At 37.1% G+C, this 15,264-nt stretch overlaps 1 protein-coding gene across 1 annotated transcript in view; it reads right to left on the bottom strand.

Moving 5' to 3' along the window:
• Positions 1 to 939: 939 nt before the first annotated feature.
• LOC145981883 (phospholipid scramblase 1-like) overlaps positions 940 to 15,264 on the bottom strand; it is an 87,336-nt gene continuing 73,011 nt past the window's right edge. Inside the window, exons 4-5 of the mRNA XM_083115364.1 lie at positions 11,006 to 11,296; positions 940 to 2,851 (exon numbers count right to left, since the gene is read on the bottom strand). Coding sequence (XP_082971490.1) covers positions 1,972 to 2,851; positions 11,006 to 11,296 — 1,171 coding nt within the window. The 3' untranslated portion in view covers positions 940 to 1,971. The remainder of the gene's footprint in view (positions 2,852 to 11,005; positions 11,297 to 15,264) is intronic.

Genomic DNA, 15,264 nt, shown 5'->3' on the forward strand with positions numbered 1-15,264 from the left:
TGTGAATAATTTAGGAAGGGGAAAAAAATATTGGCTAAAAGATGAATCTTGAAGTGTTGGGTTTTATTCTGTTGAATAAAAAACATAATTTGTATTGCTTTGGGTTTTCAGGTAGGAGTTTCTGTGCTCGCAAGCGAGCTGCCCCACAGCCGTTCCGTCCTTGGAACGCAGTCAATATCTACCAATTCAGTTGACAGGACTCAAAAATATCACCCGAAAGAATAAAAGCGTGCATAGTCTGTCAAACGAGCCAGGCAAGCACAGAAAGCCAGACGCAACATGATTTTTTGGCTCATTCTCTACGTCAGTGTTCATCTCGCACGTGGTGATGCTTAGCCGAGTTAGTGCCCAAAAACATTGCATCTTCTGCTTATCTTGGATGTACTTGAATAAAAAACACATTGTGTGCACGCTTGTGTATTTCTGGGTGTGTGTGTGTGTGAGAGAGAGAGAAATAGGATAGCAAAGGTGGAACATGCATGGACGAGATTATCGAAGCATCTAAATCTAGTCTGGGACTATTCCTTCCCTATTCAAAATAAATGTGGAAATATCCTAGTAACAGATAAATAATAACCACAACCAAATAAGGATGTCTAATAGTTCATGTCAAAAACATACCAAAAATTATTCACAGAATGTAGAAGATTTATCCTTAATGGGTGATCTATGGACTGGCCTGGGCAGACATAGATTTCAACTGATATCTACCATATATCCCTGTACATTTATTTCTTGGATATTCAGATCTTCAGCACGAATATTCAAAGACATATGTAAGATGTACTCTGGACATTCCTGTACTCTATATTGTAATTCATGTTGTGACAACACAGAAGAAAGTCCCAGAGATTCTACTGGCCATGGGTTCATACGCCACAGTCCCGTTAGTTCTGCAAAATGCAGTCCATGGTGATCAGTGGAAATGAGGTTGATATTAGAGTGACAGCGTGTCATCGAAAAGGGTCACCCCCACATCTTCGTGATTACCCAAACACTGAAGAAAAAACATAAAATCCCACCTGACAATTTTCATGGAGGCAACATATATCAACAAACTGATCTGATACGATCAAATGAAGTTTTGAGCTTACAAATAGATTTCTATAGTTCATGTATGAGAAATTCGTTGTATTTTAGTACACAAATGTGTATTTTCTAATACGGTAATGCTCCATTGATTGCAAACATACAGCATTAATAAATTCGTAAAAGCACTTAATGAATTTACTCGACCCTTCACTATGAATCTTGAAACATACCTTTGATATTTAAACAAATTTATGTTTCTAAATTAATTACATTCATGGCAATACATTTCCGTGACTTGTCAAATTCTTTTCTAATGTCGAACATTCATTAATTCAAACACTATTCTTTACGCAGACTTCAAGAAAATGTAACTTTGCAAGGACTGTTTTTGTATGAACCAAATTATTCATAAAATTTCAAATGTCCTGAATTCAGTGAATTGCCATGTGAATGTTGGAATGAAATCTTCAAGGTTAGAGTAAATTTCTATTTGCACTGTGGGTATTTGTGAAGGACGAATTCTAATGAGAATTTTACGTCAAGTTTCCCCTGAGAAAATTTCTTTTTGCACTGACAGCATTCGTATGGCAAACACCCTCGTGAATGTTCGAATGTATTTTTTAAAATTTTAATCCTTTTGTAAATCTCTCAGCACTGAGGACATTCGTATGCACGAACACCTTCATAAATTATCAAATCTAAAGCATTCACATAGATTGAACATTTTTTTTCTAGCACTGCGAACATTCTTGTATTTCAGATGATGTTTCAAAGTGTATACTTTCATGAACTTCTTTTATAACCTAGGGTATTTGTATGGACGAATGGTACGCGATATTATTAAATGCCTCTAATTTAAGTTTGATCTGTAACTGTCTGTCTCTTTGCACTGAGAAAAACTATTTTTACAATTTTAAGGTCTTACTAAAGGTAAAACTTTTAGTTTTGAGGGCATTCGTATGAACGAATACCTTCGTGAATTCTCAAATGTTTTTTTAAGTTTCCACTTCTGGTAAAACGTAATTTGCACTGAGGGCATTCGTAGGGACGAATACCACCGTGAATTATCAGGTGTCTTTTCAAGTGTCCTCTTTCAGTAAACTTTCTTTGACACTGGGAGCATTCGTATGGGCGAATACCTTCATGAATTCTCAAATGATTTCTTAAGTTTCCTCTTCGGCTAAAACGTTTTTTGCAATGAGGGCATTCGAATGGACGAATACCTTCATGAATATTCAGATGAGCTATCAAGTATCCCCTTCTAAAAAACCTTTTTTGACACTGGGGGCATTCGTATGAACGAATACCTTCGTGAATTCTCAAATGTTTTTTTAAGTTTCCGCTTCTGGCAAAACATAATTTGCACTGAGGGCATTCATAGGAACGAATATCTTCGTGAATTCTTAAATGACTTCTTAAGTTTACACTTTGGGTAAAAGTTTTTTCGCACTGATGGCATTCAAATGGACGAATACCTTCGTGAATTCTCAAATGAATTTCTAAATGTCCTCTTTGGGTAAAACGTTTTTTGCAATGAGCGCATTCGTATGGACGAATACCTTCGTGAATTCTCAAATGGGTTCTTAAGTTTCCACTGCGGGAAAAACTTTTCTTGCAGTGACGACATTCGTATGCACGAATACCTTTATGAATTTTCAAATGATCGTTCAAACTTCCACATGTGGTAAATTCATTTTTGCAATGAGGACATTCATATGGATTAATTCCATCGTGAATTTCCAGATGATTTTTCAAGTTTCCATTTCCAGTTAACTTGTTTTGGCACCGAGCATGTTCGAATAAGGTCATTTCTACTTTCCTGAAAAAGATGTTTCAATACACTGTATGTATCAGAAGTAAAATATAATGCAAAATTCTCGATATTCTATAAAATTCGTCTCTACAAAAATATATGAGAGATTCGATTAACATATTTAGCTACAGAAACATGCTGCCCCTCTCCGGATGACCATCAACAACCCATAATGATGACAACGTGGTTCAGGTGAAACAATAAACCCAAAATCTCTAAGTGAGTGTGTTGAAACGTTTCCTGGAGGCATTTAGGCTATGATGACGCGACCTAGGGGCTTCAGGATAATGGTATTGCTTGCATGATAAGGCGCATTCACACATCATTGTGCCTGTCCAGGAACTTATGACAAAACAGAAAATAACAGCTCATCCACACCCTCCATATTCCACTGATGTCTCCGTGTGATGCGTTTCTCTTTCCACGGTTGAAAAAGGCAATGAACGAGTCATGGCATCGAGACGTTGCAACTATCCAGACCTTCCCGACTGCTGAGCTACACAGCATCCCGGAAGAGGCTTTCTCTGCATGCTAGCAGAACCTGCAGAAGCGTTGGCAGATGTGTGCCAGTTGCAGATTGCAGCTCTTGCTGTGACCTTGAAAGTGTTTTCTGGATACATTGAAGGTACCCAGGACAAATAATTGCCGAGTACAATATTTTCGGAACTTTCCAGACAAAGGTTGTACATCAGAAAAGTTGATCAAGTTATCTTTATTATATCCTCCCACCGCTAACACACAATATCAATTATTCAGTCTTTGCAGGAACATTACCAGATTCTTGGAAGCAGGCAATGCTAATTACCACCCGTAAAAAAGCAGAACCTGGTTTCTTTTTTTTTTCTGGTTTCCTGGTTTCTTTGCAGATTTGACTAATTACATGAAGAAATTGAAAGGGACACTCACAAAGAACACCCATGGCCAGTAGGGGATTCAAACCCTGAACCCCCTCCCATCATAGTGTGGCTGCAGTATGGTTTTTGCCCTCACCACACAATGCAAACCATGCTCTTAAATGACACCAATGACGCTCAATGGATCAAACATTTTAACTTTTGGTGTTGCTAGACATTAGTAAGGCTGACATTCTACCACATAAGCTCCTTCTGACCATAAATCCTTGCCTACAGCACTCTGGTGGTTTGAAACTTTGTGAAATAAAACAGCGGGTAAAGAGAAATGAGCCAATTTCCGTACTAAACATGCGAGCTTGGGTTCATAAGGGCTATATCCTCGGCCGCTGATTAGTCACATAAGTGAAACACTTCAACGTTCACTATTATGCCCATGACACGTCGTTGTATATATCCACACATATTTCAAAGTTGCAAGATGCCATCACACATTTGAAATAAGATTTCAAGTTCATAAGCAACTAGATAAATTCAAACAAATATACATTTACCATTATCGGAATCAGCAGTATCTTGAAACATTTTAACATTAGTGACTTATTAAATTTTCTTGAACACTTAGGACTGGTCATGAACCAGCAGCTTGATTGATCAGAATGTGATACAAAAAATGTGACAAGGTGTATTCAATATAAAAAAGCCTCCATCGTATGGCACACTTCCTCTTGTCTAAGATCAAGTTATACTTAGTTCATTCTTTTATCTTCCCCCTGTTTGATACTGTGATGCAGTTTATGAGCCAAGAATAACAAAAAACTGGCAATAAAAATATTAGAAAATTCAAAATGCATGTATTCGTTATGTACACAGAATAAGAAACTATGGACCCATTCTCCACGTACTTAATGAGGACGAAATTGTCTTCATGGCACAATGGTTAGATGATGATGATTAGAGACAATATTTTTCGAATGCCATGATGGCAACAAGCACACTAGAAGACCTATTTCATTAATCTCCCACATGGGCAGCCGGGAAATTTAATAGAAGAATGATTTATTACAAAGCATAGCTTTCCCTTCCTCTCTCGCTCCTCCTTCCATTACTTCATTATTTAAATCTGTACAGGCGACAAAAAAAATATATATTAACAAGTATCGTATCAACATTGCAAATCGTATTTTGAGTGCAACGATAGCCTTACAACTTTGGAAGTCTTGGTTTTGCCTTAAATTGAAAGCTCTGAGGTGTAGGGTTGGCATGTTTAAAACAAAAGTATTTTAAACAATTAAAACACATGGCTTTGTTTGTTTCACAAATGTTTCAAATGTTTAAAACACTTTTTTTTACACATTTTTTTCAGACTTGTTTAAAACACATTTTGGTAGTTGATGTTTGATAGTTTGTGGTTATTTGCATGTTTTGTAACTATGCCTTTTCATTCAATGCGTGTCATCTGCTTACTGTGTATAGAAATCTGTTCAGTGACTGAAAATGTATATTGAATTAACAAAGAAACCTAATTTAAAACACTATAATGGGTTCAATCTGGTGAAGATACCTGAACCCATGTGCTTGCCAAGAAACCACAACAATTGATATCACAGACCCAATTATATCCCTATTTCCATAACTTCATCACCAATGTTTTCTTGGATGACATGTCTGGTAACACCGGTAACGCTGACAGGAGGGTTACAGTACGACAAAAACTATATAAATCTGAATTGAACAACAAAATAAGTATACACCCTAAAGAAATACAATGTTCACCTTATATTGTATATTTAGCATAAAATGTAAGGATTCTGTGAACACCTCGCTCGGATGTGATGGGACAAAACTCTAACACCCTTCCCACTTTAGACAGGAGAGGCATTCATACGTATACTCAGAATATTTCACAGACTGTTGTGGAAGTTTGTATATTGTAATATTTCTGACCCAAAACCATGAAAATAGGCACACATCATGAGATATGTTTGAATTTGCAAGAGTTAATGATTCGTAGACTTTTTCCTCTAGATGATTTGCAAATTAAACACACCGGACAAAATGTACAAATGTCCCTATAACATACACATACACATCCCCATAAACCAACAGGCACAATACCTAACTTCACACAGATTAATAATAAACAACAATAAAACAAAATTTATGATATTCAATACAATCCGAAACATGGATTTTGAGTCACAAACACTATGCATAGACAATGTACTCATAGAAACTGTATCTTCAGTAAAGTTTTTTGGGAATAACATTAGATCATCAGAGACTAGCACCTTATCATGCAGGTCTTCCTAGGCCAATTTGAAATTAGGTTTCCTCCAAGTAGATTGCATAACAAACAATTTCACCTTGTGTAAAATTGCCAGACATAAAATTGTGAGAGGCGTTATTTCCTAATGTTTTCCAAGATTTCCGCATAGAGGAGCCACAAGTTGTAGACTTCTTTTGTTTGCCCACACCACGGCAGCATTAGTTGTTGGAAGATCACTCCAGTTTGTTTGTGGTTGACATTTGTGGACATATTGCTTGTGGTTCTGTGGTGAACTTTCTTGTGTCAGCAGTGACTAATTGTTTCTGCTACACGTGTAGACTGTACACTCCGACGAAACGAAGAAGGAACATTACGGCACGCTACAGAGATGCTTATTTTCATACTTCGGTGTTCGCGTCGGTAACCAAGGTAAGCACCACACATGGTTTGCACTACATGTACTGTTAATGTGTTTCAGTGGTTAAAAGGCAAACGAAAAAGTTTGAGTTTCAGGAATCCAATGTATTGGATGGCACCTCGAGACCATACAACAGATTGTTATTTCTGTTTGAGTAAAATATGTTGATTGATAAGTTGATTCTGCTATCTGCCAAATGGCTCACAGTGAGCAAGTGCCGATACCAAAACCTCCTGAAAGCATGGAACATGAATCTTCCGATTCGTCTCCTGGCAGTGACGAGAATTACAGTGAACCAGGCACATCACGGGCACCTCAGCAGTTCAGTCAAAGTGAGCTGAATTATTTGGTGACAGACCTGGATTTGCCAAAACTTAGTGCAGAGCTCTTTGGTTCCCGATTAAAGGAGAAGAATTTGATGCAATATTTTACCACACATGAAGATATGGCTTATCGTAACAATGTTGAAGGCTTGCTCCATGCTATTGGCATTCAGTATAACCCTTCAGAGTGGCATTTTTTTAATCGATAGTTCAGTGAGAAGCCTTAAAGCAGTTTTACTAAAAAATGGTAATGACATACTGCCAATCCCTCTTGCTTATTCATTATGTTTGAAAGGAACATATGACAACCTGAAATTAATCATGGATAAATTGCAGTATTTGAACCATATGTGTACTAATCTACAAAAAATTGTTAATTCTCAAACTCAAATTTACCTAATAAACTTCAACTTATCTTGCAATAATCTTTCATCTGTCAGATTGCTCTAGAAAGGACAGTAACAAAGTAAACAGATTGAGAGAATTGTTTTATTTTTCGCACTCTTTTGTTGCGTTCCAAGATAAAAATGAAAGCTCAACTTTGTAAAACTTGCCTCAGGGCATTTATAAATACATGTATAATTTGAATAGGATTTGGATTAATAAAAGTTGTAATTTTTCATGTCTACGGAGAAAAATTCAAGTAGAATTTATGCATAATTCCCGGAGTCAATAACTCATGCATAATTCACGGAATTCCTGGTGAGTAGCCACCCTGTGGAATAACATAATATATTCCATTCCAATGCTTTTCTAAACATTTCAGGAAAATTCTCACTGAATTACCTTGGATCTTTATTATAAGTGAGACTGATATGTTTACAGAGAACACTAATGATTTACTTTTCCATCTACAACATTTAAGAGAAGCGGATGTAGTTTTACAAAGAACTTAACTTTGGCGAGCACCTATAGCTCACATTGAACAAAAATTTATACACTAATCTACGGCATTGAATATACTATAACTGGCAGAATGCGTGGTGCTATGCACAGGGGAACACTTTACCTTTTTTTTTTTTTTTTTTTTACCGAAGTGAAATAATAGTTGGCTCATTTTTAATTTTACTTCTATGCACTTGTAACACCATCTTACTTATTCACATAACAATTGGTTCACTTTACCAGAGATAGGTAAAACAGATATACCTTTCTTCCCTTAATCTCAATTCAGGACTGATGGGACAGGAAGTAACAAACATAAGGCAGCACTCGTTTTATCGACACAGTCTATCAATGGAACATAATATCAAATATACTAAAGGATCAAATATAAAGTCAATTTTTGTTACACTCATAATTTACTATACTTTGAAAGTCTGTTGTCTGGCTGTTTAAGGCAGACAGAACACTTTTCAAGAGTTTTCTCTGCAGCTCACAAAACTATTCTTGCTGCAACCGTGCTTAAAAAGAAACCAACTGCCAGTTAAAAAAACCTCCAACCCTACTGGAACTTGTTTATCGCAGTAATTTTCTGCCACTTTTAAATCAGAAACACACATGGACAGCACAGAAGTTCCACAGAGGACTATCCGGGCTGTGAGTGCAAAAGTCAGTGTGTCATTGGTCTGCAAATTGCAATCCTGTGTGTACTACATGGAAAGAGATTGATATTTGGTTGTCTTCCCAAAGGGTTGCCCCTTATATCCAGAGAATTTTCGACCTGAGAGATAAACTCTATACTGCAGGTAGACAGGAGATGAAAGAGAAAGCTTTACATTCGACGACCTGTAACAACGAATCAGTAAATTCTCTTGATTAACTTCAGAGCAATGCAGACGGCCACAACATCACATGCATGACTGAGTATGTGACCTCACACTTGTGCTTTGACATGCAAATCGTGCATACCAAACTCTCTCCCTCCCTATTTTCATGGACCCAAAAATAGAGAAAGAACAAGGCTAAATAAAACAGATGGCAAGCGATGCCCATGTCTTTGTAGTGGAATAACAATACAAGTGGGATCAATGTTGTTATGTAAAATAGGAGTTTATTTCTTGTATGATATGATTTAACTGTGGTGCGGAATACATAACAGTAAACTCTATTTCCTGGCCAATGTCTCCCCTCCAGAATAGCAGTCAAGCTCTTGACTTATGAGTTCTATCAAAGGGTTGACGCGAAACAAGTGTATTGTCATGTCACTATGTAAAAGTGATACCGCCACGTGTTTTATGATGAAATATTAGTGTAATATTATGACTGTGTTGCCTTGTGCAGCTCTGTCAAAGTGATGCCACCACAGTACACCACATCAAAGTAAAGGTGCCATGCATGTGTTTTCATGACGAAGTATGAGTACGCTCTTCTTTTATCATGCTTTTATTTTATATCTATATAAATATAAGTGATATATTTATATCACTCATACGAGGGAGAGTCAAATTAAAATTTTAAAGGTCCGACAACTCAAATGCAACACTGCTCAAGGAAGCTTCATGACACCATTTTTGCCACTATAAAGATGGCACCTCCTGTATACATATGCACCAGCAACAAGTAGTGGTTTCTTGCCCTCTGGAAGCCTAAAACTTAGACATTCTACAAATGAAAATTCAATGTGTCTATGCATGCTTACCACTCCAGCAAGTTTACAAATAGAGGAGGAAGTTTGACAGTAACGTCAGTCTGCAAGCAGATGGGTGGAAAGACCTTTGTGATGGTTCGTAAGTGACTGCACATACATTTCAAATATTCATCTTCTTCTTGAGGTATACAGGTACTAAGACTATATGTGGATCAGCAATTGGTTAATTGCACAATACCAGGCGTTTTGATAAAGTACATCGGGGCTTGTGACCGACTGTATACCCTCGAAAATCTTGACTTTTTGTGTTTCAATCTACAGAGTTCAATGTTATATGATGCCCTATTTCAACATGTGGAAACCACAAACAGATGTTTAGCTAAAAAATGTGACCACGGCATGTCCAACTTTTCGCATCTCGGAGAACACTTTCATCACTTCTTTACATGCAATTTTCATTATACATACAATAAAACATGAAGGAATCAAAGAATAACATATAATTACTATCACCATGAAAACTAACACACTTAGCCTAACAAGAATGCAAAATAACTACTTTCACCAATTGCTTTGAAGCAAATTTCATTATGCACAAGAAAAAACATGCAGTTCCCACTTATGATCTTCACCTCTAGGATAAGCACGTGACAGCTGCACCTGTATGGCAATAACAGCAGATAACAGTTCACAAGTGGGTCGCTGATGTCATAAATCAAACCATAAAAAAGTGATAATTACTCACTTATAACGCATCTCGGCATCCTAAAAACAACGATAAATGTTCATATGAAACACAAACTTCCCAACCCACTAAGTATTTCAACTTTCTCGCACGTGTATATTCGAAGAATAATGTCAATCATTACATCATAACTGATACCATATAAAATCACTAATTTCTCGGTTATAACACATTCCGCGAGCTTTAGACATACATATGAGACACAATCTTCATAAACCATAACCTCATTGCACCTCCCAAAAATGAAAGTTAAAGGAAGAAAAAGGAAATAATAATAAAGAATGTTTTTTGGCATGTAACCACTACAATAGACCAAAGTGAATGAAAAATGTAGCATGTGGAAGTGGTACATGCTACAAGACTGCAAAGTTTCATTGAAAATAGGCAGGTATTTCTTGGAGAAAATAATAACAATGCGTGAGAGAGGTAATGTTGCCAGCTTACAGGAAAGATTTCCAGAATTTTGCTTCTAGCGTTGGAATGAAGCACAACAAAATATCATTCTCTGAAAATTTGTAATGCCCCCCTTCCTTCCCCAACATTCAAAAATGGAAATTATGCAACACTTCAGGAAGTCATAATTTTGTAGAAATTTTGAAACTTGAGCACTTTCCCCTCCACCCCAAATTGTCGCACATTGTGAAAGTGTTATTTTCCTCTCATTGTAAAACATGTAAAAGGGAAATATATATCAGCAAAAAGCCAGAATACCCAGAGGGAACCAGCGGTCTTTTTCAACCTCCCTTCATTAATAATAGTGGCAATGAATATATTGTTTTTTTTAAATTTGAGTATGTCATGCCTTGACATGTATACAGATCAACAAACAAAAGAGGACTAAAATATCATGTGTAGTTTTCAAGAAATGGCACATCAATCCCTGCCACATTTTCCTTGGAAGCCAGCTTCCCATTTGTCCACGAAAGGTTAAGCACACCATATACTTCTGAAACACCCTCCTATGTTATCATCCCAAACAGGACTATTAACACTGCTACATTGCAATGTAGAGATTGCTGCTTACCTGGTATTATTATCTTCATCTTCTACTGGGTGGTTCAAATTCATTATATTTTGCTCTTCTGTTTTAATACTTGGGATTTCTTCAGCAACTATTCCTTCATTCACATATTCTCTTTTCACAAATAACATTTCATTGTGTTCTCCTATGTCAAATTGACTTTCCTCACATTCGAGAGTATTTTCCACTTCATTGGGTTTAGATTTGCTGACAACTGAGTGTTTCGCTACTAGTTCCGCCGTAGTAATCTCCCTCTCACATTTCAATTCTGTACTGCCATGTGATATATCGTCACTGAAATAATCAGACATGAAAATATAATAATTGAAAATAATGGTTATCAATACGATGCAGCACACCTTTACCCTCAGTTACTGAGAACATATTTATTATGTGGTATTAAAGAAGAGATAATATAGCATAAATGAATTGAAAGGTGGTTTTTCTCCCTCCTTCCCCAACACACACACACACATATATAAAGGGTGTGTCAAGGGAAATGGACGGTTTTCAAATGGGGATTTCGAAGCAGGGAGAGGGGGTAAAGATGAAAGTAGGGTGGCATTGAACTCGCTCAGCCATGCTATTTTCGGCATGGTTCGGATCAGCTCGGCATGGGGTGACAGCAAGAATAAATAGACGGAGCGTGTGATTTCAGCTGAAGCCAAAATAGCTTGCGGCGACCACCAGGTTGGGTGGTGCCACCTGCCTGTTGCATCCATTTGTTAACATTCAGCGAGAGGGAATTTCGTCGGGAAAAATAAGGCTGCTTGTTATGTTTCAATGTGTTTAATTTGTCAGAAACAATAACACGAACAATAACTTTCTGCTCAGTGACATTCTGTCGAATTGAGGCTGAGTGAGAGCAGTACAGCGAATCTTACACAAGGATTTGGATTTCCATCTGTACAAACTTGTGATCGTGCAGAAGTTACCCGAAGAAGATTATCCACTACATTCAACCTTAACCAGGAACAGGCTTGCCATTTTTGCAAACATGAAGACGCCATCCTTATGATGAGTGCAGCTGACACTGCATGTACTGCTGTCACCCTGTGCCAAGCCCAGCCGATCCGATCTGAACCGTGTCGAAAATGGCATGTCCGAGCGAGTTCAATGCCACCCTACTTTCAACTCTACCACCTCTCCCTGCTTCGATAGCTCCATTTGAAAATCGTTCAATTTTGAATGACCATTTTAGAAAAAAAATCATTCTTATTTCAAAGGTTTGTGCATGTTTTCAAGATATCAGAACTAATATATAAAAATGGAAGATGGCATTTTTTGCACATGTAGCAGTTTACGGAAACTTTAATATCTCAAAACCCATTAGAGCTAGAGCCCTGAAACAAAATCCCCTTTGTAGCTAATAAAGTATACTTTCTATAATGTCAGTGTTTTGCTCAAAATTGCATCCTATGTATGAAAATTATGGTGGAAATTTGGGTAACAATAGTTAAAAAATTTGATTTTTAAGCACGATTTCTTAAATGAAGGGATTTAGTCAAAGGCTTGTATTTTTGTTATGTGTAGAGCTACTGCAGGTAGGCTGTTTATGGAAATGGAATACACGGAGTATTATTTTACAAGCATGTAAACAGAGGGCTCAATATTTTTGAGGCAGATAGTACTGTACTTGAGTGATTGTGATGCACAGGAATACAGAATGTCTACCTTTCCACAAAATTCCCTGGCTTTCCAGACCAATAACAAAAAATTTCCAGATTAAAGTTATTACGGCAATTTAAACATGTGCATAGCTAACACCACACTTACAATCCGACTTTACCTTTATTTAGAATATTCATTTCACATGTAAAGTGATAACAAGAAACTGAGCAGAAATTGAATGTTAGATAGGGGTATCCGTGGTGAGCTTTTATGGAATACTTGTCATACACTGACCAATGGTTAACAAAGAATTGTTCTTTACACAAAATCACAGCATAAATAATACATAATTATAGGAAAATTTAGTAATAATATCTGTATTCCTAGTATCTACCAAACACAACCCATGAATTGCAACAAGAAAGTGGTAAATTCCAATTGACACTGAATGTAGTCGATTTCTATAAGGAGACAGTTCAAAATGTGGCCTTTTCCTAGTGTATTTAATACAAAATTTCTAATGTAACTGCTGGTAATACTCTCAGTAAATCAAATTAGCATAGTCTGTCCACAGCAAATTATTATTTCTTGCTTGTCCTTTTTTAATCTGTTTGTTTAAAAAAACTACTTTCAATGTACTACTGCAAAAATGTTGATTCTTCCAGAAAGAGAGTATATTTGCATGACACTTCCAGAAAAAGTAAATTATCTGATTTTTCCAGGATTTCAAGGATTTTTAGACTAGTAGACACCCTGGCATACAAAAGTAGAAAGAATTTTGCTAATCTGTGCCATCATCAAATGGATTTTGGTTTTGATGGAGAGTGGAATTTCTTTGCTTCTGCACATGGAAAAAAAAATGCACGTGAAAGCATTGGTGACACCTTACTCAAAGAAATCCTTGCACCTCAGGGCACTGTTTTAATTTTTTGACGGGTGGAATATAATGTATTTACGCAAGTATAATGTGTGTCTGCGAATTCACACCCTTGTTTTTGATGAGGAAAAGCGACAAACAATTATATCTTGTATATAATGGACAGTGCAATTCAAGTTCAAGAAATGGCTTTCTTAGTTGTAGGTCGTAAAGCTGGCTGATAAAGAGCAAATGACCTCATACCTACTCAATGAAGTCACCTGTTGCTATGTGGACCAAGAGGAAAATATTGTCTTGTGTATACAACCCACACCACCTCCCCTCTCTCCATCCACTGTGTTTAGCATCCCAAAGTTTTAACCTCCATAACCACCATGTTTATTCTGTAGTAGAAGAAATGATTTTATGATTTGTTTAGTCCACTTCATGCACAGAAAGGCTAATCGGGACTGGACCTACAGTTTAAAGTGGGATCCGAACCACTGTGTCCTGTGCCTCCACTGGGATTTGAACCCGGGACCTCTTGATTACAAGGCTACATTACCACAATGTCATCGGGAATGTAGTAGAAAAAAGCATGATCAAATGTGTTATGCATTTGCAGCACTCAAGAATATATTTTCTATTATTTCTCGCCCGACAAATACCGCTAATACACATCCCATGTGACGGGAGGTGCATGCTCGAATTCTGCCAGAAAACACAAAATGTTCCATTACTAAGTGAAAAATCATGGAAAATGGTCATTTCACTTTTAAAGTGTCTTTCTTCAAAAAAAAAAAAAAAAAAAAAAAGCAGCCCCGGTGCCCACCCAGCGTCGAATAACATGGGTGGGTACCTGGGGGAAACCCTGGGGGGTAAAGGCAGTCAGGGGCATGATGCTGATCACATCACCCCCACTCACGACCAGATCAAGAGAGTGTGGGGTGTTACCCCCACACCCCTATACGCCTTCATGGTGTGGTGCTAAGCACAGGGGAGCACTTTACCTTTTTTAAAAATTATTATTAAAGATATTCAACCTGCCCTTGTTGATATGTATGTGTTACACACAGTGACATAGTGGTAACATATGTGGTTTCATGTTGGATGAGCGAATTATTCCGTTCATAATACACATTACAGTTTTGGGGGGTAAAAGTTTTGGAAAAAAGTGTGCATTATTGATTGATTGATTGATTTGGTGTTTTAAGTCCACTTTATGCACATTAAGGCTAATCAGGACTGGACTTACAGTTTAAAGTGACATCCGAACCACTATGTGCCTCCACCGGGTATCGAACCTGGAATCCCTTGATAAACACGGCGGCAACGCTACCACTGCGCCATCGGGGAGGCACAAGTGTACATTATACATGAGTAAATACGTAATTATGTATCCAAAGAAGTTGGAGAGTTTGAAATTTTCTTACAACAAAGATTTATAAGTTGTGTACAAATACCTCACACAAGACAGAAACATAGGTTTGTTCCTTTGAGCAAATTGGAGATAATGTGTTAAAAAAACATCTACAGCTGCAGATTTGTATATATAGTCAACAATGGTGGTTAGGAAAGGTCAAGCATCGAAGCAAAGAACACAATGATGTGAAGGTGTAATTTTTTTTTTAACCTGCTGGCCAAAGGACTTAATTTAAAAAAAAAAATACTTGCAGAGACTTGGGTTCCAGTAAATAAATTCAGTTTTGAAGCTGACAACACCAACTGGCCAAGGGTACAAAAAAAATTAAACCCTTTGCAATGAGATATCACAAATCTTCAATTGTCATACCTT

This window comes from Lepisma saccharinum, chromosome 30, assembly GCF_977018435.1.
Source record: "Lepisma saccharinum chromosome 30, izLepSacc3.1, whole genome shotgun sequence".
NCBI lineage: Eukaryota > Metazoa > Arthropoda > Insecta > Zygentoma > Lepismatidae > Lepisma > Lepisma saccharinum.